This window comes from Ostrea edulis, chromosome 3 (assembly GCF_947568905.1).
Source record: "Ostrea edulis chromosome 3, xbOstEdul1.1, whole genome shotgun sequence".
In the NCBI taxonomy this organism is placed as follows: Eukaryota; Metazoa; Mollusca; class Bivalvia; order Ostreida; family Ostreidae; genus Ostrea; species Ostrea edulis.
The window spans coordinates 48,252,396-48,277,375 of NC_079166.1; the positions used below are offsets into that span (position 1 = coordinate 48,252,396).

Below are 24,980 nucleotides of genomic sequence, written 5' to 3' on the forward strand. Positions count from 1 at the left end.
ATGAGCAAGGTGGTCTCCTGTTTTCTCTTTTTCTGAGCTAGAATATTCTTGATTGAAGGTTATTGACAGCACAGATGTGTGGTACATGTAGCTAGCTTTGAGCACAGTTTTTAAGTAGGATTTTGCATTTTACATCTACAGAGTAGTAGTTACAATTTTTAAAATTACAGTCAAGTACAGTATATATACTAATGATTATCATACGCTAGCAAGCATGATCCATAATTAGAGTGATAGTCATCATGTCTAGATCAGACCATGTTATCATGCAGTGGTTTAAACACATTTCCTTTCCTGTGCAGACCCTACTTGGAGATGACCAGTACATCTTCACCAGACTAAACAAAGTGTTTGATAGCATGCCCTCAACCAACACACTGTCCCATAAGATGTTCCCACGACCACCCACACCATTTGATGGTAAGTATATATACAAAGTTTGCAGCCATGCATATTTATTATCATATTTCTAAACTAGTAAGCTAATTCATATTGCGCATGTTTTTTAGAATTTGCCATTTTGATAGTCTGTTGTTACATTTTCACTTCACTGCAGTTACATGTATTTTAATCATCAAATATACTACATGTATGATTCTAAAGTTCCCCCTCATCAATTCTTACCTTTCATAATAAATAATTAAGTATGGGGGGGGGGTGTCACAAGACTGAGTGAATTGCATTTATACAATGGAAATGAATTTCCAGGACCTGCCCAGGCCGGTATCAGTAAAACCAGCAACAACCCATCCGTAGTACATCATGGTGTATTCTCCACCGCCAGTTATGCCACACACAAAATCCGCTTCAAGGACGTAGAACTCTGGCAAATCTGTAATGATCTTCTGCAGAAGACACCAAAAATTGGCAACAGCAGCAAGGTAAGTGTTCAGTGATACAGGTGCTTGATTTTACAATGAAAACAACAGCACAAACTGAAATTCATTTACTGCTGTTATTGATATTTAGTTTAGGGTCGTTACGTCAAGCTCTGGTGATCCGAGACTACTCCATCAACTTCTCATTATTCTTTCTAATTGTTGTTACTGTGTGAAGAAGTGGCTATCAGTAGTGTCTTCAATGTCTTGATTAAATATCCACTGATCATTGGGGATGGCTTAATCTCTAGGAAGGGAAATAACTCGCAAATTCAATGTTTGAAAAAAATTTGATTTTTCAGTCATTCAGAGAGTTTGTGGTGGAAAAAATCCGTAAATTGCCTGGAGACTATCCGATTTTCAATGACTTCATCATGAAAGAGTGTGAAATTCTTCATCAACTGCTGACAGAAGTCAGGCACACTCTAACTGTAAGTTTTGAGACCATAGGAATTCCCATATTAAATTATTTTGTACCACAATAAACAATCACATTTGCTTGAAATTCCTCTCAGAGCAAAAATGCATTTACAGTGTCATGTGCATAATTTTCACAATTCTATAAGAATATGAAGATATTCTGCCGTTCAGAAAGATGATTATACAATGAAATTATGGTCTGCCTTAGTTGGATGAATTTAGAATCTTTCCAAAAATAAAGCACATAAAGTTGCCTGTTACAGTTAATCAGAAATGCCTGTGAGAACAATGTGATGGGTGATCAGCTGAGCGAACACTACCTGTCTGCTGCGGATGATCTGTTTCACCTGAGGATCCCTAGGATCTGGTGCAAGATGACCGGTACCACTGCACCACCCTACACCTACAATGCAGCTCAGTGGCTCAGAGACCTAGAGGACCGTTGGAAGCACTTCGAGAAAATTCTCAGCATGGTATGATTATTGTTAATACTAGTGAAAAATATAAGATTGACACCCATTTCACTAAATTTGTCAAATTAACTTAATTAAAAGCCTCCTTTTCAACTGAACAGACCAGTAATGGGCCCATGAAATTATTGCTGAGGGGAAAAAAGCCTTTTCAGAATGAAAGTATTCAATTAGCATACTTGATTCTGATAAAATCCGGCCAAATTGAACTAAGCTGGGTATACCCGGCGACACGCCAAGAATCAATTGACCCAGCTACAGTACAGTAATTAAAATTTTGACCTTCGATTGTATAAACATTATGGTCTATTATTTACAAATTGTTTATTTCACCAGTGTAAAAATTAAAAAACAATAAGCCACTCTCGATACTATTGTCGCCAAGGATGACAGCTTTAAGCCGCCTTCACCTACCAAATTTTCCGGCTCAATTGGCTTACTTGATGGGATACGTGCACAATTCCAGCTCACAATCAAGCGTGTCGCTGGTCATTGCCGGTTAACCCGGGTAGTCCGGATCGTTAGAATCAAGTATGCTAACTTTTTCAGGTCATCCGAGTCACTAAGCCACCTAATGCTAATGGTCTTTGTTGGTCAGTCAGTACATGTAACAGTGTTCAAAATTGGTTTAAAACTTGGTAGAGACCACGGATCTATGCCAAAACAAGATGACATAGACCTCATCAAATTGGCATAGACCGCAACATTGAAAAAAATAACACAAAATTAAAACATTGTTATTTACTTTTAATGTACTTAAAAAGCATATTTGCTTTCCATTTCCATAACAATGTCCTCCTTTCCTCGTAACGTTTATCAGATGTTGACTTTAGGGATAACTCAATTGATTTAAACTTAGAAAATTGGCATAGACAATTTGGTCTATCTCAATTACAATTGGCATAGACCAGTGCCATTTGACATAGACTCGGTCTGTGGTTAATTTCGAACACTGATGTAATATTTGAACATTGAAGCATCTTTGAGACAAGGGAGACATAAATTATAAATTTCTGGACCCCTGCACCATTAGGGGCAGGGCAAAAACTGTCAAAAATCGACCAATTTAAAATCTTCTCTACAACTGCACATCATTAAGGAAAACTTAAAATGCAGTTATGGTATGTGGAGCAGAAAGACCAAATTGTAAATTTCAAAATCCTCAGGGCAGGAGTTCCGACTCCAGGGCAGGACCAAATTTGGGTTGCAGTGCATGTGTAAAAAATTTAAATACATGCAACATATTCTTTAATGCTATTGATACTAAATGGATATTTTGAAGTAGCAGGTACACTTTTCCAAAATTGTAAATTTCACATGAACTTATATGAAAATTTTGGTACCAATCAATATGGGGCCAAAATTGTCAAAGTGATAAAATGTGCCAGCTACTTTCATGACTCTTGCACTCCTAGAGCCATAGGGGTAGGGCAAAAGCTGCCAAAAATTTACCAATTTTCAAAGGTCTTTTTTTCTACAACTGCACATGCAAGAAACAGTAAATGCATATAGTCATAGCAGGAAGGCCTCTATCAAAATTATGAATTCTATGATCCCCTGGGTAGAAGTTCTGACTCCAGGGTGGGGCCAAACTTGGTATGAAGTGTTCATGTGTAAAAACATTTAAATAACATCTTCTTTAATGCTATTGATACTAAATGGATATTTAGAAGCAGGTAGCCTGTCACCAAAATTGTTAATTTCATGATCCCAAGAGTAGGGATTTTGGATCCAGGGTGGGACCAAAAAGGTCAGTGATTAAATGTTTTCAAACTTTTCTGGGGGTACTAGAATTACTTTGCTGTCGTACAGGGGCATCAGCATTTCATAAACCAGATCTTGTTTTTGTCATGTAACAGGGAAGGAAGGCCATGCCAGCCTACTGGTTGGGTGCTTTCTTCAATCCACGGGGATTACTGGCTCTGCTGAAACAGGAGGCTATCAAAAGCTACTGTGGCGATAGGTCAGGCAACTTTGAACAGTTTACCTTCCAGACTGACACAACGTTCCGAGATTTTGGACATGTAAGTCATATTGGAATAATAAATATTTACGCAGCTCAACTTTCTGCATTTTTAGGTCACCTGAATTCATTCAGGTGACCTATTGCTATCTGTTTTTGTCCGTCGTCGTTCGTCGTGCGTTAACATTTGAACATTTTCAGCTTCTTCTCTGAAACCCCTGAACCAATTTCAACCAATTTTGGCATATAGCATCTGTGGGTGAAGGGGAACAAAAATTGTGAAATTCGTGGTCCCTGCCCCCCTGGGGCCTGAGGGGTGGGGCAAAAACCATCAAAATGAGTGTAATTTTAAAAAATCTTCTTCTTTACTCCTGGACATCAAGAAGCCAAACTGTGGGCATAATTATAATGAGCATTGAGCCCTCTACCAAAATTGTGAAATTCATGGCCACTGGGGCAGGGGTTCTTGTGTTAGGGTGGGGCTCTATTGGTCATATAGTGAAAATGTAGAAATTCTTTGAAAATCTTCTCTGTCTCTGGGTATTAAGTAGACAAACTAATAGCATGGTAATGATGAGCAAGGATGCCTCTTTATACCCCCCGCAACAAGTTGTGGGGGGGTATACTGGAATCGAGTTGTCCGCCGTCCGTCCGTCCGTAGACGCAATGGTTTCCGGGCTCTAAAGCATTATCCTTTCCACCTACCGTCACCATATCATATATATGGACTACCCATGGGATGAAGATGTTCCCTATCGATTTTGGGGTCAAAAGGTCAAAGGTCAAGCACACTGGACATTGAAGTAGCAATATGGTTTCCGGGCTCTAAAGTGTTATCCTTTCCACCTACAGTCACCATATCATACATATGGACTACTAATGGGATGAAAATGATCCCTATCGATTTTAGGGTCAAAAGGTCAAAGGTCAAGCGCACTGGACATTGAAGTAGCAATATGGTTTCCGGGCTCTAAAGCGTTATCCTTTCCACCTACAGTCACCATATCATACATATGGACTACCCATGGGATGAAGATGTTCCCTATCGACTTTGGGGTCAAAAGGTCAAAGGTCATGCGTACTGGACATCGAAGTAGCAACACTCAGAAAAGAGGTAGTTTATACCTATTACCAACACCCTTTGGGAGATTGGGGTAAGCAGGGGTTATTCTTAGTGAGCATTGCTCACAGTACCTCTTGTTAAAAATTGTGAAATTCATGGCCCCTGGATCAGGGGTTCTGGTGCTAGGGTGGGGCTCTATAAGTCATATAGTGAAAATGCATTATTTCTTTGAAAATCTTCTTCTCTATCCTTGGGTATTAAGTAGACAAACCAATAGCATGGTTATGATGAGCAAGGATGCCTCTTTCAAAATTGTGAAATTTATGGCCCCTGGGTCAGGGGTTCTGGTATTAGGGTGGGGCCCTATTGATCATATAGTGAAAATGCATTTTATTTCTTTGAAAATCTTCTCCTCTGCTGCTGGGTATTAAGTAGACAAACTAATAGTATGATAATGATGATCAAGGATGCTTCTTTCAAAACTGAAATTTATGGCCCCTGGGTCAGGGGTTCTGATGCAAAGGCGGGGCTGACCACATAGCTATTCAATGTTTCTTCCATCCAAAAGTAAAATTCTTATATTTAAACACAAACCTAATTCAAACATTGGAAGGTTGTTACATGATACTCAGGTGACCTATAAGGCCCCTGGGCCTCTTGTATTGTAAAATGGCTAGTTTTCAATATGACTAAAGTATAGACCTATAATATATATATTACTAAAGTACAGACCTATATTATATATATAAGTCAGATTGGCTAGTTTTAAACATTTCAAGTTTAAAGAGGTTCACATCTGAGCTTTGGAGTAATGTCAATTGTTTGGGAACTGTATTTTTGACATTGTAGGAGAATTAGGAAATTAAAAAGAAAAACGGGGGTCACAATGCTTTTTATTGAGCTACAGTGTTCTAAACATGACCCTTTTGCACTTAAAATTTGTTCAAGATTTATTCATCCAATTAAACTTGATTTGTCTGTTGGTGTCAACACAACATACAAAACGCAAATCAATCATTACATAAAATAGATACATGATCATGTCCTCTAACAATCTTTATTGTTAAAAATTTTGATACAAGTAGTGAAAATGAATAATGACAATGACCCTTTTCCACTCGAGATACTAAAAACTCCATATCAAATTTGACAGTTTAAAAGAACGTTAAGAGTATAATGTCAATTTCTAAAATTTCACACAATTTTCAAGGTCTTGTCTCAAAAAATGGAACTTCAAAAAGTGGGGGTTGGAGATCAAATTTTGAAATTATTGGCGAAAATACTGAATTTTTGTACAAAATTTTGAGTGAATTAATTAAAACATTTTAGAGAACGTGTTCTGTTTGGGAAAATATATCAACAAAATTAATTAATTACAACATTTTAACTAGTTCCAAGTTTGAACAACTTGTATCATTAATTATATAACTGAAATACATGTGTAGGGGTATAAAAATAGAAGATATATTGGATGAAACAGAAACTCTTAATATCATGCAGATTTAGAACTTTTTGATTCATCAATCCTTCCACCACAAAATATAGACCCTTTCAAAATTTGAATTGACACCAAAAATTTCAACTGGATAGAGTACAGTAATAGATTTGCAATATATTTGCACCAATGGGATCAGTATTGAACCAGTAAATACTTAGTTGTAGCATCCTGTGCAGTTGTGCCCAAAAGCTCATTTGAAAGGAGCCAACTAAGTGATTGCATTTGAAAGTGTATGGAGCGCCAAATTAACATAAACTCAAATAATTGAAGATATCTTCAATTAATTATTGCTCTTTTTAATTGAATTGATGCGCACATTAAATAAATTATTGCTCTCATCAAATGAATTAATGCGTGCTTCAATTCAATTATTGCTCTCTTCAATTGAATTAATGAGAGCAATAATTGATTTGATGCGCGCATTAATTCAATTATTGCTCTATTCAATTCAGTTGATGAGAGCATCAATTTAGTAGAAATATTGCTCGCAATAATTAATTTAGAGCTCGGTATAAATAATTTGATGATCTCTATAATTCAATTGAAGATATCTTCAAATCATTTACAATGCTTTTGTATAAGGAATTAATGCGTGCATCAATTCTTTTAAAGAGAGCAACAATTCAATTAAAGATATCATTAATTCAATTGTGGATATGTTGAATTGAAGATATCTTTAATTATATAGTTGCTCTCTCTAAAAGAATTATAGCTCTCTTCAAATGAATTAAAGATATCATTAATTCAGTTGAAGAGAGCAATAATTGAATTATTGCGCGCATTAAATCAATTATTGCTCTCATCAAATGAATTAATGCGCACATCAATTCAATTATTGCTCTCATCAATTGATTTAATGCGTGCATTATATCAATATTGCTCTCTTCAATTGAATTGTAGCATGCATCAATTCAATTGTTGATATCATTAATTCATTTGAAGAGATCATTAATTGAATTAAAGCGTGCATCAATTCAGCTGAAGAATTAATGCTATCATCAATTCAATTAATGCGTGCAATAATTCAGAATTGAAGATATCATTAATTATTTGAAGAGATCTATAATTAAATTGTTGCACGCATCAAATGAATTGATATCTTCAAATAATTGAAGATATCTTCAATTATTTGAGTTTATGTTAATTTGGCGCTCCATAAAAGTGCACTTGATTATCCTACACAAGAATTTAGTCACTTTGTCTCGTGTTTTAAGATTAAAGATGCCAGTTTTATTTAAAGTACAATGTAACAAGACTTTATTTGTAGCACACCTAAGCCAAAGGCTCAAGTGAGCTTTTCTGATCGAAATTTGTCTGTTGTCTGTCATCGTTGTAAACTCTTCACATTTTCATCTTCTTCTCCAGAACCACTGGGCCAATTTCAACCAAACTTGGCACAAAGCATCCTTGGGTGAAGGAGATTGATTTTTTTTTTTTTTATCAAATGAAGGGCCATGCCCCCTTCAAAGAGGAGATAATCACAAAATGCAAAAATAGGGTGGGGTCATTTAAAAATCTCAAGAACCACTGAGCCAGAAGAACTGAAATAAACATAAAAGCTTACTGACATAGTGCAGATTCAAGATTGTTAAAGCCATGACCCCCAGGGGTAGGTTGGGACCACAGTATGGACGCAAATACCGTATAGCATATTTTTTTCCGCGGGGTTATAATTTTGGCTTATGTTAGCGGTTAGATAGCTTTCCACCAAATATGCACCAAACTGTGACTTCAGCATTTGAAAGAGAGACAACTCTTCTCCGTCTGCCAAAATTTGCTCTGCTAAAATGATTAGCATTCCTTTCAGCCAGCAAATCGCTAAATTTTAGACCCGCAGAATAAACCCGCTATACGTACGTATCCAATAAAAATCTTTAAATATGGGCCAAGGTAACTCAGGTGAGTGATGTGGCCCATGGGCCTCTTGCTTTTGATTTTAGCTTCTGCAACCACCACCAGAGGGTGTGTACATTCATGGAATTCACCTGTGGGGTTGCTCGATTGAGAAGACAACCAACGAGTTTCAAGACCAGGCCTCCCGACAGGGATACGCTCCTCTTCCCGTTCTCCACCTACAATGTTACCCCATCAACGAGAAGCCCGCTCTGCAGGAACCCTCGTTTCAGTGTCCACTATATCCGTCCAGAATCGCGCCTCGTGACCCCATCATGGAAATTGATATCAAGAAGGAGGGAATCCCACCCATGAGATGGGCTCTACGTGGGCTTACAGCAACTATTTGGCCTTATTAATTGAACTGCCAAAAAAAAAACACCTGTTGTATTGAAATGTGACTTCTCTCTGTAAATATTGAATGTTTTCTGGGTGGTTCTTTCTTCTATTTTTACAAGATCTATTGCTTTATTGAAATCGATACTTATTTTGAACCTGAATACTTTCTGTGTGATTGTATATCGTAACCAACCAGCATTCAATTCTTCCTGCTGAATGACGTCGCACAAGACGTTCATGTAGTCCGTCCTCAAAGTGATTTGTGATAGCCATGGTTGTGTGTACAGTGTATAGTTGATTCCAAAGTTTCTGACAGTGATGCATTAAGTATTTGTTTTATACTCTTGTTGATATTTATATATTTTAAAATATATTTTTAAAACTTTTCATGCATTAGTGTCAAATATTTACAATGCTGCTGATTTCAATTAAATGTTGTTGAAATATGGTTTTAATCTTGTGTTAAAATTCACATCAAAGATGGTTACAACTGAACAATAGAAAATATTGTCAGTCAAAGTCTTTAGTACCAGCATTAGACTCTAAGACAAGTGTCTACAGTTTTAGCTATGGCCTATATATTTAGGTAAATGTTGCGTGTTTACTAAAGCAATTAAACAGAATGCATATTTTTGCTTGCAGGAAAGCTCATTTATGAGACTGTTTTATATGCTTCCACACTTATGCTTATATAGTGAGCTTTTCTGATGAAAAATTTCCAGTGTCGGTCAATATTCCAAAATTTCTCCTCAAGATTTTTATCAAATTTGGCATATAGCATTCTTCGATGAAAGGGATTCAGCCCACATCTGTTAAATGTTTGGCCACAGTATAAATCTGGACACTAATTATCAGCATCTTTAATTCTTAATTTAGGTAACATTGTGTCTACCATTAATTCCTCAGTGGAGTAGTTTTATTTACTGCAAGACATGGAATCCTATTGCTACCATGTGCTCCATCGCCCTCTTTTTTATGTAGATTTGCTGTGTATTTATGCAAGCATGAACAAGCGGAAGTTTGAAAAAACACCATTTGTAATTATCAAATAACATCAACAAATGTTTTTGACTACCTAGTTTTAGCCATATAGCTACTTTCACACTTCCGCCTCATCTTGTATGCGTAAATACACAGTAAAGACAGTGATGGTACAATGGTGGCATTTAACCATCGTAGCATTGTACCATGTATGAAGCATCAAATTTACAATAAAGTGTACCAGTGTCGCCACGGCACATAATACACCCGTGAGAAGTTTATTCATTATAAGCAGATAAAAAAAAAAGTGCAAGACACAAAATCATGTCAACCTTAATTGGTGCATAGATTGCACCAATATCTTTGCTTTCAGTCCGAGGTCAAAGATTCTTCCTTGTAATGTGTCTATTGCAATTGACTTGTCAATATATCTCTTGAATTGTTCAAATAACTACAGAAATATTCCAAAACTTATTTTAATTTTATTACATGTCTAGATAATTTCTTTCACATATGAATTACTAATTTTGGGTCGCACAAAGATTTATTTACTTATTTATTAATCTGAACTGTACAGATGTGTAGGTATAGGAGAGACGAGAAAATATATGGCTAGACCAGGATCGAACCCTGCATTTCTAGTCAGGTGCTCTAACCACTGAGCTACCCAGCTCTGTATAGCCCTTACTACTATTAAAGATGTAATTTAGCTCTTATCACAATGATCTTTGAATCTCCAGCTGAACTCTGAATCACCATGGCTTACTCCCACTAGTCCCAGGGGGCTAATGGAATCTTCATTGTACAGACATGAAAAATTGTCATTCCCATGAGACAATTCCTCTATCTGTTCTGCAATGTGCTTGTGAAGTCTTAGCAAATTTTGTGGTACAATACTGCATATATTTATATCATTCATGTTGAAAACAAAATAAGTATTCATATTGTTATGTAGGAACATTTTAAGGGAAAACACAAGATGTTTGTGAAACACAAATGCCCCCGAAAATGGCAAATTCCGAAGATGGCCAAGGTCACAAGGACAGATATCTTGGTACCAGTAAAAAGATTTCGTCACAAGAACTGTTCATGTGCAACATGAAAGGAAAGCTCTAATATTTACCACATAGAAGTTATTACCAATGTAAAATTATTCAAAAGTAGGTAAAACTGCAAGGTTGCTGTCATAAGCTCAACAATTTTGGTACCCACTGAAAGGTCTTGTCACAAGGAATACTCATGTGAAATATTAAAGCTCCAACACTCACTGTTCAAAAGTTATTTGCAAGTTTTTACAACGCACGTCAAACTCCAAGGTCACACAGTAAAAAATGTTGGTACCCACGGAAAGGTCCTGTCACAAGGAATACTCATGTGAAATATCAAAGCTCTAGCACTTGCTGTTCAAAAGTTTAGCAAGGTTAGTTTTCAAAAAGTAGGTCAAACTCCAAGGTCAAGTCAAACGATGGGTTTGTGAAACACAAATGCCCCCGATAATGGCCAAGGTCACAAGGACAAATATCTTGTCACAAAAAATGCTCATGTGCAATATGAAAGCTCTAATATTTACCATTTAGAAGTTACGACCAATGTCAATTTTTTTAAAAAGTAGTTCAAATGCCAAGGTCAAAAGGTTTAGTACCAACGGAAAGGTCTTGTCACAAGGAAAAACCATGTGAAATATCAAAGCTCTAGCACTTGCTGTTCAAAACTTATTATCAAGGTTAAAGTTTCAAACAGAATGACACCATAGATAGTTGGCCTCTCTGAAAGAATTATTACACACATCAATTGAATTAATGATATCATTAATCATTGAAGAGAGCAATAATTCAATTATTGCACACATTAATTGAATTTATATAGTACACATCTCTCTTCAAATGAACTGTAGTGTGCCTCAATTCTACTGTTGACATTTAACTTAAAGTGAGCAACATTTCAATTATAGTGTGCATCAATCCAGCAGAATAATTAATGCTATCACACTCAATTAATGCATGCAATAATTACATTGGAATTTCAAAGCACAAAACCATTTCATGTAAATTTTTACTTTCCTGGCTCAGTGGTGCTCGAGAAGATTTTTAAATATTTGCATATAAATCTTTTATTCCCTATTGTGGCCCCAAAGTACACTAAAAATAAAAATCCTTGCCACATGCACATCTTCGATATCCATACAAACACTGTAAAACAAGATGGTCCTCACTTGAAATTTTGGGAAGAGTCCACTGGACAAATTATGTACCCTCCATAAACAATAATTTTCAATTAAGGGGCAAAACTCCAGCAAGAGATATCAAAATTGCAACATGATCTAGAGTGATCCACAAAAAAGCTACATAGCAAGTTTCAGTTTGATATGCGACATAGAATTGAAATTGGAAACTGAAAACCCTGGACGGACAGACATAATATGCCCCGTTTAAAGACAGGCTTATAAAGTTTTCTGAAAGCGAGCTAAAAATGTGGCTTACGTTTTGTAGCAACAAACAGGAATAAACAGACAATTTACTAGGGCTCTTGGCACGTGTGACCAGTCAACAGGGGATGCTTACTCCTCCTAAGCACCTGATCCCACCTCTGGTATTTGCCCGACTCTCTATTTTGTATTCCTTATAAAAGTTATGAGATTAATCACTGCTCGTCATCTTCACCTTTCATTCTTACATGACCGTTGCCAATACCGAGACATAAAGCAGCATCAATATATTCAAACCGAAATATTTTTGGACAGCACTCCAAATGAGGTTTTTTGTATGATATAATAACACTCGCAATGAAATTATTGTAATCAAAATCTCTTTATTCAGAAAATGTGCATGAAATGAGAGGTTTCTTGTATGACAAAGCAATAACACTCAAACAATTTATTGCAATCAAAAATCTCTCTACTCAGAAAACGTGCATGAAATTTTCCCCATAATTCAACAATCATTGACAAAAAGAAAATACGAATTTTTAAAAAAAAAACCAACTATGAAGAAAGTGAAAAAAGTTTTCTTTTTTTTGTAAAAAAAAAAGCATTCACCATCGCTTCTTTTGCCGACCTTTACCCTTTTTCGGATTCTTGCCCTTCCATTTACTAGGAGATTTCTGATTAGGTGATGCTGAAGCAGTGGAATCCAGGCTTTCATCATGTTCTTGGGTGGATTGAGAACTCATCTCAGTTTTACAAGCTCCCTCCACCTGATCCATTTCACAACTCTCCTTTTCAATTTCAGATAAAACCCCCTGAACTTGATCTACATTCTTTCCCTTCTCTGAACTGTTCGAGCTATCTATTATGGATATGTCCTCTGGTGTATCTGTTGTCTCATCCTCTGCGGCATCTGTAGTTTTGTCCTCTGATGTAACTGTTGTCTTGTCCTCTGATGTAACCGTTGTCTTGTCCTCTGATGTCTTGTCCTCTGATGTCTTGTCCTCTGATGTAACTGTTGTCTTGTCCTCTGATGTAACTGTTGTCTTGTCCTCTGATGTAACTGTTGTCTTGTCCTCTGTTGTCTTGTCCTCTGATGTAACTGATGTCTCATCCTCTGCGGCATCTGTAGTCTTGTCCTCTGATGTAACTGTTGTCTTGTCCTCTGTTGTCTTGTCCTCTGATGTAACTGTTGTCTTGTCCTCTGTTGTAACTGTTGTCTTGTCCTCTGATGTAACTGTTGTCTTGTCCTCTGATGTAACTGTTGTCTTGTCCTCTGTGGTATCTGTAGTCTTGTCCTCTGTTGTCTTGTCCTCTGATGTAACTGTTGTCTTGTCCTCTGATGTCTTGTCCTCTGATGCAACTGTTGTCTTGTCCTCTGATGTCTTGTCCTCTGTTGTCTTGTCCTCTGTTGTAACTGTTGTCTTGTCCTCTGATGTCTTGTCTTCTGATGTAACTGTTGTCTTGTCCTCTGATGTAACTGTTGTCTTGTCCTCTGTTGTCTTGTCCTCTGATGTAACTGTTGTCTTGTCCTCTGATGTAACTGTTGTCTTATCCTCTGATGTAACTGTTGTCTTGTCCTCTGATGTAACTGTTGTCTTGTCCTCTGTTGTCTTGTCCTCTGATGTAACTGTTGTCTTGTCCTCTGTTGTCTTGTCCTCTGATGTATCTGTTGTCTTGTCCTCTGATGTAACTGTTGTCTTGTCCTCTGTTGTCTTGTCCTCTGATGTAACTGTTGTCTTGTCCTCTGATGTATTGTCCTCTGATGTAACTGTTGTATTGTCCTCTGATGTAACTGTTGTCTTGTCCTCTGTGGTATCTGTAGTCTTGTCCTCTGTTGTCTTGTCCTCTGTTGTAACTGTTGTCTTGTCCTCTGATGTCTTGTCTTCTGATGTAACTGTTGTCTTGTCCTCTGATGTCTTGTCCTCTGATGTAACTGTTGTCTTATCCTCTGATGTATCAGTAGTTTTGTCCTCTGTTGTCTTGTCCTTTGATGTCTTGTCCTCTGGTGTAACTTTAGTCTTGTCCTCTGCAAGATGACTGGGTTTCTCCTTCTCCACATTTTTTATTTCAGCATTATCTGAACTGAAAACATGTTCATCCCTACAAACGTTAACTACTTCTAAATTCCCCTCCAATGACAGACACTCATTTTTTTCACCTGAAGATTTAGATATTTCATCAGTCTGTTTGGTATTCATTTGACTAGTTGAATTAGTTTTGGAGGCTTTGGGAATTCTCGAAGGGGTAATATTCCCAGATTTCCCATGATCAACTTTGGTATTACTGTTCCAGGGAGGTTTTACAGCCTGTTTCAGTTTTTCCTCTGACTTGGAAAGTGTTCTCGACAATCTCTGCTTAGTAATCTGCCCATTGCTCTCACTGCTTTTTGAAATTGAGGATTTCCCAGAATTGTTGCATTTCTTTAAATCATCAGAAATCTTTGAATCACTTCTTAACTCATCCGATTTCTTTTCTTCATGCATACTTTTCACCAACCTAACTCCACCACTTTGACTAGAATCCTCTGGCCTATTTATAGCCTCATTATTCAAAGGAAGATCATCTTTAGAGGTAAACAAGGAGTCATGCTCGGCAGAGTGTTCTTTCATCGTCTCAGTGGTATTCAATGCACTTTTCTCTTCCTCAGTATGCATTTTGCAAGGAATTTCCACATTCTCTGCCACAGACAAATCACATACACTGACAATTTCTGTGGGCGATTGATGAACATCTGCACAGGCACCATCACTCACAATGGAACTACTCTCTCTGTTAGTGATAGATGACACAGCATCACACTGAATACCATCCTTTTCCTCTTGCTGACCTGATTTCAACTTTGTAATGGATGTCACATTGGGGAGCACCTGTTGTAACATACAAAGGTATTCCTCTGGGCTGCATCTTCCCTCCTCTGCTGCATCAAGGTCATGCTTCAAACAAGTGTCCATTCTCTCCAATTCCTTCACAGACATGTCATTAATTGGGGAATTGTCAGCAGAAATTATGGCACTGTCCGCTGACTGAATTGGTAAATCTTTACTTTCATCACCAGATTCTTTCTTTACAGGACTATCGCTAGCATCTGCTTTGGATTCTTCAGCATGGAATTCTTCCAGATCTGACCCAACAGGATGTCTTAATTTAAGAGTCATTCCAGATAACAAATCAGCTACTTCTTTTTCCAACTTCACTTTGTTTTGCATTGCATTAAGGTTCATCAACTTTGCAGATTGGGGAATCTCAACAAAATCAGAAGGTGTGTTAGGTGGAACTTCAAACTTGGGTGACACTACACAATCTGGGCTTACTAGTAAATTACTAGCCAAATTACAAACGTCTGTATTTAAGTAGGTACTATGCGTTTTGTTATCTTGCCCACTCTTCTCTAGGATTTTCGGATCCTCCTTCCTATCACCTGATGAAACTGCAACATTGCTTTCCAAAAGTGAAGAATGAGAAGCAGATGTTGGCATTTCTTTCTTATCATTTTTCAGGATTGAGGTTTCACTGCCAGCATCTGTTTCAGACAAGTGGGACAAACTAGAAATCCTGTTTTCTGGATTATTCTCAAACATGACATCCTCGGTACTGGGCTGCAAGAGATCTTGATTTTCTGTTTCTACATCTGATGCTTCCTTCACGCCACTGAGTTTAGGTAGGCTTGCATGTGCATGAACTGGCATTGTGTTTTTGTCTTCAACAATTATAGATGAGTCCTTAGACAATTCTGTCAAGTGTGGCAATTCAGTTAATCCAGATGGATGCTCCTCATTGCTTGAATCAGTTTTCAATGCTTCAGGAGTCAGAGCATCAGTGCTTGCCCGATTGCTTTCTGTTCCACAGATGTCCACTTCCTGCGTTAAAATCTGACTGCTGGAGGATGTTTCCTGATCAATGGACAAATGTTTGTCTTCATTCGGAACTTCTTTGCATTCCCTTTTGCTCTCTTCTGACTCGTTGTCCTTTTCCATTGCTTCCTCTTTAGTTTTGGGCTTCTTGGATTCCCTTGACACATTATCATCAACTCGATCCTTTCTCTTATCATATACGTCAGACTTTCTCCTCTCTCTTCCAGAATGGGATCCAATCTCTTCAATTTTCTCCATGTCTTCCGTTTCGACAGCAGAAATGTCAATTTCACTGGTTTCCACAGATTTCCCTTTTTGACAAGGTGATAATTTTTTCCTATGTTTTCCATTATTATCATCCGTAAGACTAGATTTTTCACTCTCTCCCTTCTCTGGTTCAGTTTCAGATCTGTCCCCATCTCCAATCTCCGGAAGTCTTTCACTAATTATTAGAGGAACAATCGGTTCCTGATCACTATATTTTTCACCATTATTTTGTTTTTCACTTTCCTCCTCTTCCGCAATGTCACACTCCTGTGTTTTACCTTTGCTTTTCTCAACATTAACTTTTTTACCAAGCTCTCCAATCGTTACATTGTCTCCAACTTGATCTTTAACAACCTCACTGCCCTCACCACTTTCAGCACTAAGAAAATTACTAGTCTCCTCAGCTTCTTCAGTCTCCTCATACTCATCTACATAAACATGTTTATATACAACGACTTTTCTGGTTTCAGGATCAAACCTCGATAAACTTAGGATTGGACGATGCTCATTCCGTAATCTGATGTCACGACACATCTCATTGGTCTCTTTCGCCCATTGCTTGGCCTTCCTGCAATATATATAATATTTAATGCACTTTTGTCAAGCTACAACTATTGAAATATATGTATGTAGAATGACCCTTAACATCAAACCAATTCAATATAAAATCACTTATTTCTGTGGATATTTAATCAATATTTTAGTGGTGTGGGCCTACTCAACAACTGGAATCTTTCAAGAGCCCCACATTATACAAGAGACCCATAGGCCTCATCTGTCACCTGAGTACTAGTGATAAAGTATCACAACTCCCAAGGGTGATGAAATCTTGAGAAAAAAAAACTCTTGTTATATTTGCATGTCAAAAACCTTAGTCCATATTGTGGCCCCAACCTACCCCAGGAGGCCATGATTTTTGCAAACTTGAATCTACACTATGTAAGAAAGCTTTCATGTAAATATCAGCTTTTCTGGCTCAGTGGTTCTTACGAAGATTTTTAAAGATTTTCCTTATATATTTCTATGTAAAACTATGATCCCCTATTGTGGCCCCATCCTACCTCCGGGGGCCATGATTTGAACAAACTTGAATCTGCACTATGTCAGGAAGCTTTCATGAAAAATGGTTATAATTGGCCCAGTGGTTCTTGAGAAGATGAAAATGTGATGACGACGCCGACAACAGACAAATTTTGATCAGAAAGCTCACTTAAAAGTTTACAGACAGACAACGGATAACAGGCGATCAGAAAAGCTCAAGTGAGCTAAAAATGGCATGTGACACACTGTCTTATCATGGTATACCCACATAAACAAAGAGGCTCATGGACTACATTGCTCACCTAAGCCACCTTGGCATGCCGTTGCTCAAGGTTACACACCAAAGTATAAACAAGATCTTGCCACAAAGAATCTATATACAAAATATGAAAGTCCTATCTAAAACAAGATGTACTGTGAAATGCTCACTAAGAATACCCCCCCCCCCCCCCCCCCCCCCCCCCCGCTTTACCCAATCTCCCAAAGGGTGTTGTTAATAGGTATAAATTACCTCTTTCTTGAGTGTAAAACCATGGTATGCCTTTGAAGAAGAAAATGAAAGATATGGTCAAGGTCATAAATGTACATGACACATAGTCTCATGGTGATACACCCATGTCTTATGGTATGACTATGTCAAAACCCTATAATCAATTTTGACCTTGAGGTAAAAGTTCAAGGTCATAAAGAGGTCATGAAGATACTTGACACATCGTCTCGTGGTGATACATTCATGTGTCAAATATGATATGCCTATGTCAAAGAACAAAGAAGTCATGGCCCTGACATGAATCCATTGTAAAAACCTTTAATTTTGACCTTGAGGTCAAGGTCTTATGGAGGTCATGAAAGTACATGACACATCATCTTATGGTGATACACTCATGTGTCAAATATGGTATGCCTAAGTCAAAGAACAAAGAAGTTAAGGCCCGGACACGAATCCATTGTATAAAAAAAAAAAAAAAAAAAAAAAAACCTTTAATTTTGACCTTGAGGTCAAGGGTCAAGGTCATGAAGGTACTCGACACATTGTCTCATGGTGATCTACCCGTGTGCCAAATATGGTATGCCTAAGTCAAAGAACAAAGAAGTTATGGCCCGACCACGAATCTGCACAGACAGACGGTAAGACGGACAGACAGAGTGATTCCTATAAATTGGGGGTTGGGGGGGGGGGGGGGGGGTTGTTATAATAATTCAGGAGATATCAAATAGATCAGGGTTGGTTTTTTTTTTTATAAATTTGAACTTTTCGGGCCAATTGGTTCTAGAGAAGAGTTTTAAGGATGTATGCTACACCAGAGAAATTTGATATAGATGAAAAGTGGAAGACATGTACAACAATATTTTGAAGTTGAAAATTTTCAAATTTACTTTATTTTGTCAAAAAATACAGTTTTAATAGAAGGTAATCTGGAAAAAAATTAAAACCCCTGCTGGACTCGAACCTGCGACCTACAGTTCAGCAGTCGGTATTCTAACCTACTGAGCTACTCGGCTAGGCATTTAAATGGAAAAGGAAAAGTCAAATATTGCTGATATCGATTTTTTAATCCATGTTTTTAAAGGAAGTCAGCCATTATGACGATGTAGAGTACTACCTTAAATAACCCCATCCAATTTTTGCATTTTCAAAATGATCTCCCCTTTGAAGGGGCATGGCCCTTCATTTGAACAAATAGAAAGCCCTTCCCCCAAGGATACTTCGTGCCAAGTTTGGTTGAAATTGGCCCAGCAATTCTGGATAAGAAATTTGAAGTCAATTAAGAACAAGAGTACAGAGTGTACTGCAAACAGTACATATTAATACGCCCGTGAAAAGCTAATATAGGGTGTTTTCTTACATCATGATTTGTAGAACTTTTTACCATGTGTTTTCAATATTCCCCCCCCCCCTTTTTTTTAATTTTTGACAGTCCTCAGATGGTTATGAGAACTGTATGTGTTTCAGTGTATTTTGCAAATAAAAATCTTTGAACCATATCAAATTCCTTTTCTCAAATTTAGTGTGGCTAATGAAAATGAAATGTGGCCAAAGAAAATTAGACCCAATTAGCCAAAGTGGTTAGAGAAAATTCTACATTAGCGCCATCACAGTCAGTCAGATGCATGATGATCATGATATAATATCCAGAATAAGACATTGTTTTTATGTTTCCACTTTAGTCAAACTTTTCTTTCGATATCATGTTGCATTTCCTTCATTTACATATTTAAAGAGAAGCCGCTTTTAATACATTTTATGGTCTTCCTCACTGACTGTATGGCCACGCTGTCCCACTTGGGCATTCAAAGTTCTACTAAATGCGTCTCCTACACAAAAGAGTTTTATTTCAAAATTGGCATATTGCTCTGAGGTCCACACAGAAAATATATACGCAAGCTTAAACTGGATGCTATGGGGGTGAAAAGTCAGCTTACGCATGAACAATGTAAATAATAAGCATTCAGGAAGTAATACATAGAATTCTTATTATATCACATTATTTTGTTGCTCGTATGATTCATATCTAGGTGATTGCTTATAAGTTTTCTATTTACATCTACACTAATCATGACAACCTTGAACTATTTTACCTTTTACTTCTCCTCTCCAGCTTCCTCTTTTCCATTTCCTTTTCTTTTTCAGTCATATTAAGTTTAGGCATGTTTCTGAAAGCACAGAAAACCAGCATTCTGAGAGTACTACATAATAATACAGTCCCCTACCAATGGCAAAAATTATTGGACTGCAACAATTAATGTTCATTATGTAGGTTATGAAACTTGGGGAACCAGGATAAGAATGGTTGGAAATCAACTACTATTCAGGTACAAAGACTAGACCAGTAAGAAGAGGCCCACAGGCCTTATCGATTTGTCACCTAAATACTTGTGAAAAAGTATCACTTCTCCCAAGCGCTATGAAATCTAGAAAAAAAAAATTCCTGTTCTGAATATCTAAGCTAAATTCTAATGTTCAGCAACAGTATAAAACAAGATGTGTTCTTAAAACTTCACTGTCCTCAAAAGTGCATACACTGATGAAAGGCTTTAAATAATAGGTGTATTAACATTAAAACATCAAAAGATACACTGGTATTAAACTGATGTACGTAACTGCAGTTACGTACATCCCAAGATGTCGGAATTAACTCTCCTGGAAAATTTGCATGTGATCTTCAGAGCTCCAGAGTCTGTTTTATCCGAGTACAATTAATACCAATTAATTGCCTTCAATATATTATTTTAATATCATTTCACGCATTCTTCTTATCTGCATATGCATGACATACATAAGTGTTGTAACACGTCGAAATTTTCATATTTCTTCATATAAAATTACATTTTTTCAACAACAAAAATCTGTTGAAAGCCATTTTCATTCGATTTTTGTGAAAATTCTTATTGTGAAATTCAGAAATATATCTAATTTCACTGTTTAATGTTGAAATATTTTTATTACTAAGGCTATGCCAATTTAATTTTTGATTCTTTGGATTTTTTATGGCAAAAAAGGGGCGAGCAAGCGAATTTTTTAATTTTTATTTTTTATTCAAACTGAAATTCCTAAATCTTCCTAAAAGAGTTTAAATTGAAAGTTTGATTTGATGGCATGTTGGTAGCATTATTTAACATGTGATTTTTATTGATGAAGGCATTCTATCGGGCTTTTTGAATGAACAAATGAATAAAAGTTTAATGGAGATCTTTTGAGTTACGTACATCTTTTATGTTCAAATCGGAAAGTTACATACATCATATTGTGAAAGTTACGTACATCAATCTACGTATTTCAAATACTGATTGCAGCAAATTCGTATCATGGTAATCTCCTTAGTCATTTCTCTATTTTGTGCGATAATTTTTCATCCTGACAATTAATTTGAACCTCTATATTTCTTTCAATTCCAAATAATTTCACTCTTGATATTAGCCAATCACGCAACACCTAGACATTTATACCTCCGCTCAATCTTGGGTAAACTGCGTCCGGGTTACGCATACGGGGTTTGGTACTCTCATTCCTATAAGAGCATGCGTAATGAGGAAGCTTCCTTTTCCAACTTGTAGCTGCTGCGATTAAGACGTGTTGAACATTCCGAATCTGCAAGCAATCTCTAAGGCGTATCCTTATCGACACCAACAACGGTCTCACTTGTCGGTATACTGTAGGTAAAACTGGACAGTAACGGTAGGTCCCTACTTTTCCTTTTTAGTTCGATGATGCCGCATTGAATTCCTGATGTTGCTTAAGCCTGCGTCTGAGTTTCGGTCATGCCTCATGGCGTCACCATTTTGAAAAAACGTGCGAATTCAATTTCATTTACAATTTAGCTATTAATTATCAATTAATAAGTATTAATTACAATTTCCTTTATATGTCAGAAAGCTTTCATGTAAATGTCAACTTCTTTGGCCCAATGGTTCTTGAGAAAAAGATTTTTAAAGCTTTTTCCTATATTTGTATGTAAAACTTTGAACAACAACCCCCCCTTGTGGCCCCATCCTACCCCCGGGGGCCATGATTTGAACAAACTTGAATCTGCACTATGTCAGAAAGTTTTCATGTAAAAATCAGCTTTTCTGGCTCAGTGGTTCTTGAGAAAAAGATTTTAACTATATATTTGTATGTAAAACTTTGATCCCCCTTGTGGCCCCGGGGCATCCAACCCCCGGAGCCCATGATTTGAACAAACTTGAATCTGCATTATGTCAGGAAGCTTTCATGTAAATCTCAGCTTTTCTGGCTTAGTGGTTCTTGAGAAGAAGATTTTTAAAGTTTTTCCCTATATATTTGTATGTAAAACTTTGATCCCCCCCTTGTGGCCCCATCCTACCCCCAGGGGCCATGATTTGAACAAACTTGAATCTGCACTATGTCAGAAAGTTTTCATGTAAAAATCAGCTTTCTGGCTCAGTGGTTCTTGAGAAGAAGATTTTTAAAGCTTTTTCCTATCTATTTGTATGTAAAACTTTGATCCCCTATTGTGGCCCCATCCAACCCCCGGGGGCCATGATTTGAACAAACTTGAATCTGCATTATGTCACGAAGCTTTCATGTAAATCTCAGCTTTTCTGGCTTAGTGGTTCTTGAGAAGAAGATTTTTAAAGTTTTTCCCTATATATTTGTATGTAAAACTTTGATCCCCCTTGTGGCCCCATCCTACCACTGGGGGCCATGATTTGAACAAACTTGAATCTGCAATATGTCAGGAAGCTTTCAGGTAAATTTCAGCTCTTCTGGACCAGTTGTTCTTGAGAAGATTTTTAAATGACCCCACCCTATTTTTGCATTTTTGTGATTATCTCCCCTTTGAAAGGGACATGGCCCTTAATTTGAACAAACTTGAAAGCCCTTCACCCAAGGATGCTTTTGGCCATGTTTGGTTGAAATTGGCCCAGTGGTTCTGGAGAAGAAGTTGAAAATGTGAAAAGTTTAACAGACAGACGGACAGACGACAGACAAAAAGCGATCAGAAAAGCTAACTTGAACCTTCGGTTCAGGTGAGCTAAAAACACCGCGGCTACTTATAGCAGGGCTCTAGATTCATTTACAGAATTTCGGTCCAAGTACAACCTTCCATCCTTTTGGCCACCTTCCGTGGACCAAATTGTTTATTACTTAGCTTATCTAACAGCAAAGAACATATCATTTTCCACAGCAAAATGCTACTTAAGCGGGCTAAGTTACCATTTGCAAATTCAAGGTAAAGAAGACACAACTAAAGTTTTCATTGTTAAGAAGATGTTAGAAGGCATGCATCGTTTAAACCCATTAAAGGACATAAGGGCACCTATTTCGTTGCCCCTATTAAATCGGGTTACATTGGCACTTCCTTCAGTCTGTAAAAATTATTACGAGGCAACTTTGTTTACTGTTGCTATTCATTTGGCCTTCTTTGCATTACTTAGAGTTAGCGAGTTAACAGTCTCTACAAACACTTCATACGCAATTTCCATTCATGATCTTGGGTTCTATAAGAACCAAATTAAACTGCATATTAGGGGTTCGAAGACTGATCAGAATGCAGTGGGTTCCATTGTTCAGATAGATCTCAATCATGAAACCTCTACACTATTTCAATCATTACAACATTTTCTCTCATATCTACGTATGTAAGATACAGATATTCTATGAAAGAAAGGTATGTAAGATATTTCTATCTTTCATATCACGTGACGTTTATCTTACATATCCCGTGACGTCATAATCAATACACAACTAGCTTGCAACTTACCTCGCCTCGATTGACGAACACTAGCGTCTGCAAAGCTCTTGTACAAAAAATTACAGATTGTAATGTCCCTGATAATCTCCAGGTGTATGTGACCGGACACAAAAATACACATTCCTTGAACAATTACCGCACACTCAACAATAGTCACAAATTCCTCATACACCTATGTCATCCTCGATCTGCTCCTCTGTAGCGACAAGAAAAAAAAAGAGGAGCGGATCGAGGATCTGATTTTAATCAGATTGATGTCATCCTGTGCATTAGGCCCTATGCCAGTTCACAGAAACCCAGCCCACACGGTCTATTACTTCTAGGCCTACCTCCACATTCACTCTGTCAACGTCTACTGTCCGTTTCTCAGGTGAAATAAGTGCCTTCAATGTCCATGAGACTCGAGTTCTTGCACGCGTGGAAAACGAGAGTCTAGCCATGTCCATAATTATATCCACCAACAAAAACCACTTGGAATCTCTCTTCACACATTCGTCATTTTAAATAACTGCTCAATTAATATCAATATCAATGCTCCTCTAAGAAAAAAAAAACGTGCAGTTTCTGATTAGGTCTGTCAAAATGTTTCGCGCTGATGGACTGTCGAGTTACGTCACGCATTACCCTGATTATTGATTTATTCAAAGAGGAATAACTCTAATACAATTCACTTATACACTCGTCGGACGATTTTTTGTCGGCAACGTAGTTGCCAAAATCAGGGTCATAGAATTCGATTCTGGTGTTATTTTTAATGTACAGCGAAAAATTAATTAATTGGGAATTTCTCAAAATGGCGTCGCTAGGCACAAGGAAAACGGAAAACTCTAGAAATATGAGAGAAAAATACTCTCTTATGAGTTGCCATGAAATATTAAGGTGATCCCTTACCAAAATGTAAAGTTTGCTGCAAATTTGCCGCAAGTTTGCTGCAAGTTTGCGGCAAACAAATCAGTGTGCCAGAGCTGTTTGCCAGAAGTGTGCAGCTAATGCCGCTAGCGGCATACAGTGTGCCACTAGCAGCACACAGTGTGCCACTAGTGGCACAGTGTGCCAGAAGTGCACCACAACTTTTCCTAAATGAAACAGTGTGCCAGAAGTGCACCACAACTTTTTCTTTGGTATTCAGAATCAAAACTGTGTGCCAGAAGTGCACCACAACTTTTTCTTTGGTATTCAGAATCAAAACTGTGTGCCAGAAGTGCACCACAACTTTTTCTTTGGTATTCAGAATCGTGTGCCAGAAGTTCACAACTTTTTTCTTAAAATTTTAGAACTGAAACAGCAAGGGCACCAAAGTTCACGACTTTTCTTGAATATTTAGAATAAAAGAGCCATTTCAAAATATCCATCACAACATTTTCTATAATAGAACATATATGGGTAACATTTCTTGCGTACCCCTTCCATCTTCTTGTCTTAATGGGAATTAGCGGTCATTTTGTCACCAAATATTGAATTCAATGAAAGTTGCCCTATAATAGTTATTATATATTAAAGTAATAATTACACTTGTATTTAATTATTTCAAACACCTTTTAACCTCTTGAAAATGAATATGTGATTTTGGTGATTGAATATTATTGTCTTGCAAGACAGTATAATTATTCTCTAGTTACCTTTGCATGCTGTCAACAAAATGTAAATGCTGCTTTTGTTTTTATTTGAGAAATGAT

The 24,980-nt window shown here is 37.2% G+C and overlaps 2 protein-coding genes across 2 annotated transcripts in view; one reads left to right on the forward strand and one right to left on the reverse strand.

Annotated features, from left to right (window-relative positions):
- LOC125674124 (uncharacterized) overlaps positions 1 to 8,972 on the forward strand; it is a 90,345-nt gene extending 81,373 nt beyond the window's left edge. Inside the window, exons 93-98 of the mRNA XM_056158016.1 lie at positions 303 to 420; positions 709 to 881; positions 1,181 to 1,309; positions 1,562 to 1,771; positions 3,628 to 3,792; positions 8,233 to 8,972. Coding sequence (XP_056013991.1) covers positions 303 to 420; positions 709 to 881; positions 1,181 to 1,309; positions 1,562 to 1,771; positions 3,628 to 3,792; positions 8,233 to 8,544 — 1,107 coding nt within the window. The 3' untranslated portion in view covers positions 8,545 to 8,972. The remainder of the gene's footprint in view (positions 1 to 302; positions 421 to 708; positions 882 to 1,180; positions 1,310 to 1,561; positions 1,772 to 3,627; positions 3,793 to 8,232) is intronic.
- Positions 8,973 to 12,293: 3,321 nt separating this feature from the next.
- Positions 12,294 to 24,980, reverse strand: part of LOC125676460 (microtubule-associated protein futsch-like) — a 57,901-nt gene continuing 45,214 nt past the window's right edge. Inside the window, exons 7-8 of the mRNA XM_056158038.1 lie at positions 19,670 to 19,744; positions 12,294 to 16,616 (exon numbers count right to left, since the gene is read on the reverse strand). Coding sequence (XP_056014013.1) covers positions 12,536 to 16,616; positions 19,670 to 19,744 — 4,156 coding nt within the window. The 3' untranslated portion in view covers positions 12,294 to 12,535. The remainder of the gene's footprint in view (positions 16,617 to 19,669; positions 19,745 to 24,980) is intronic.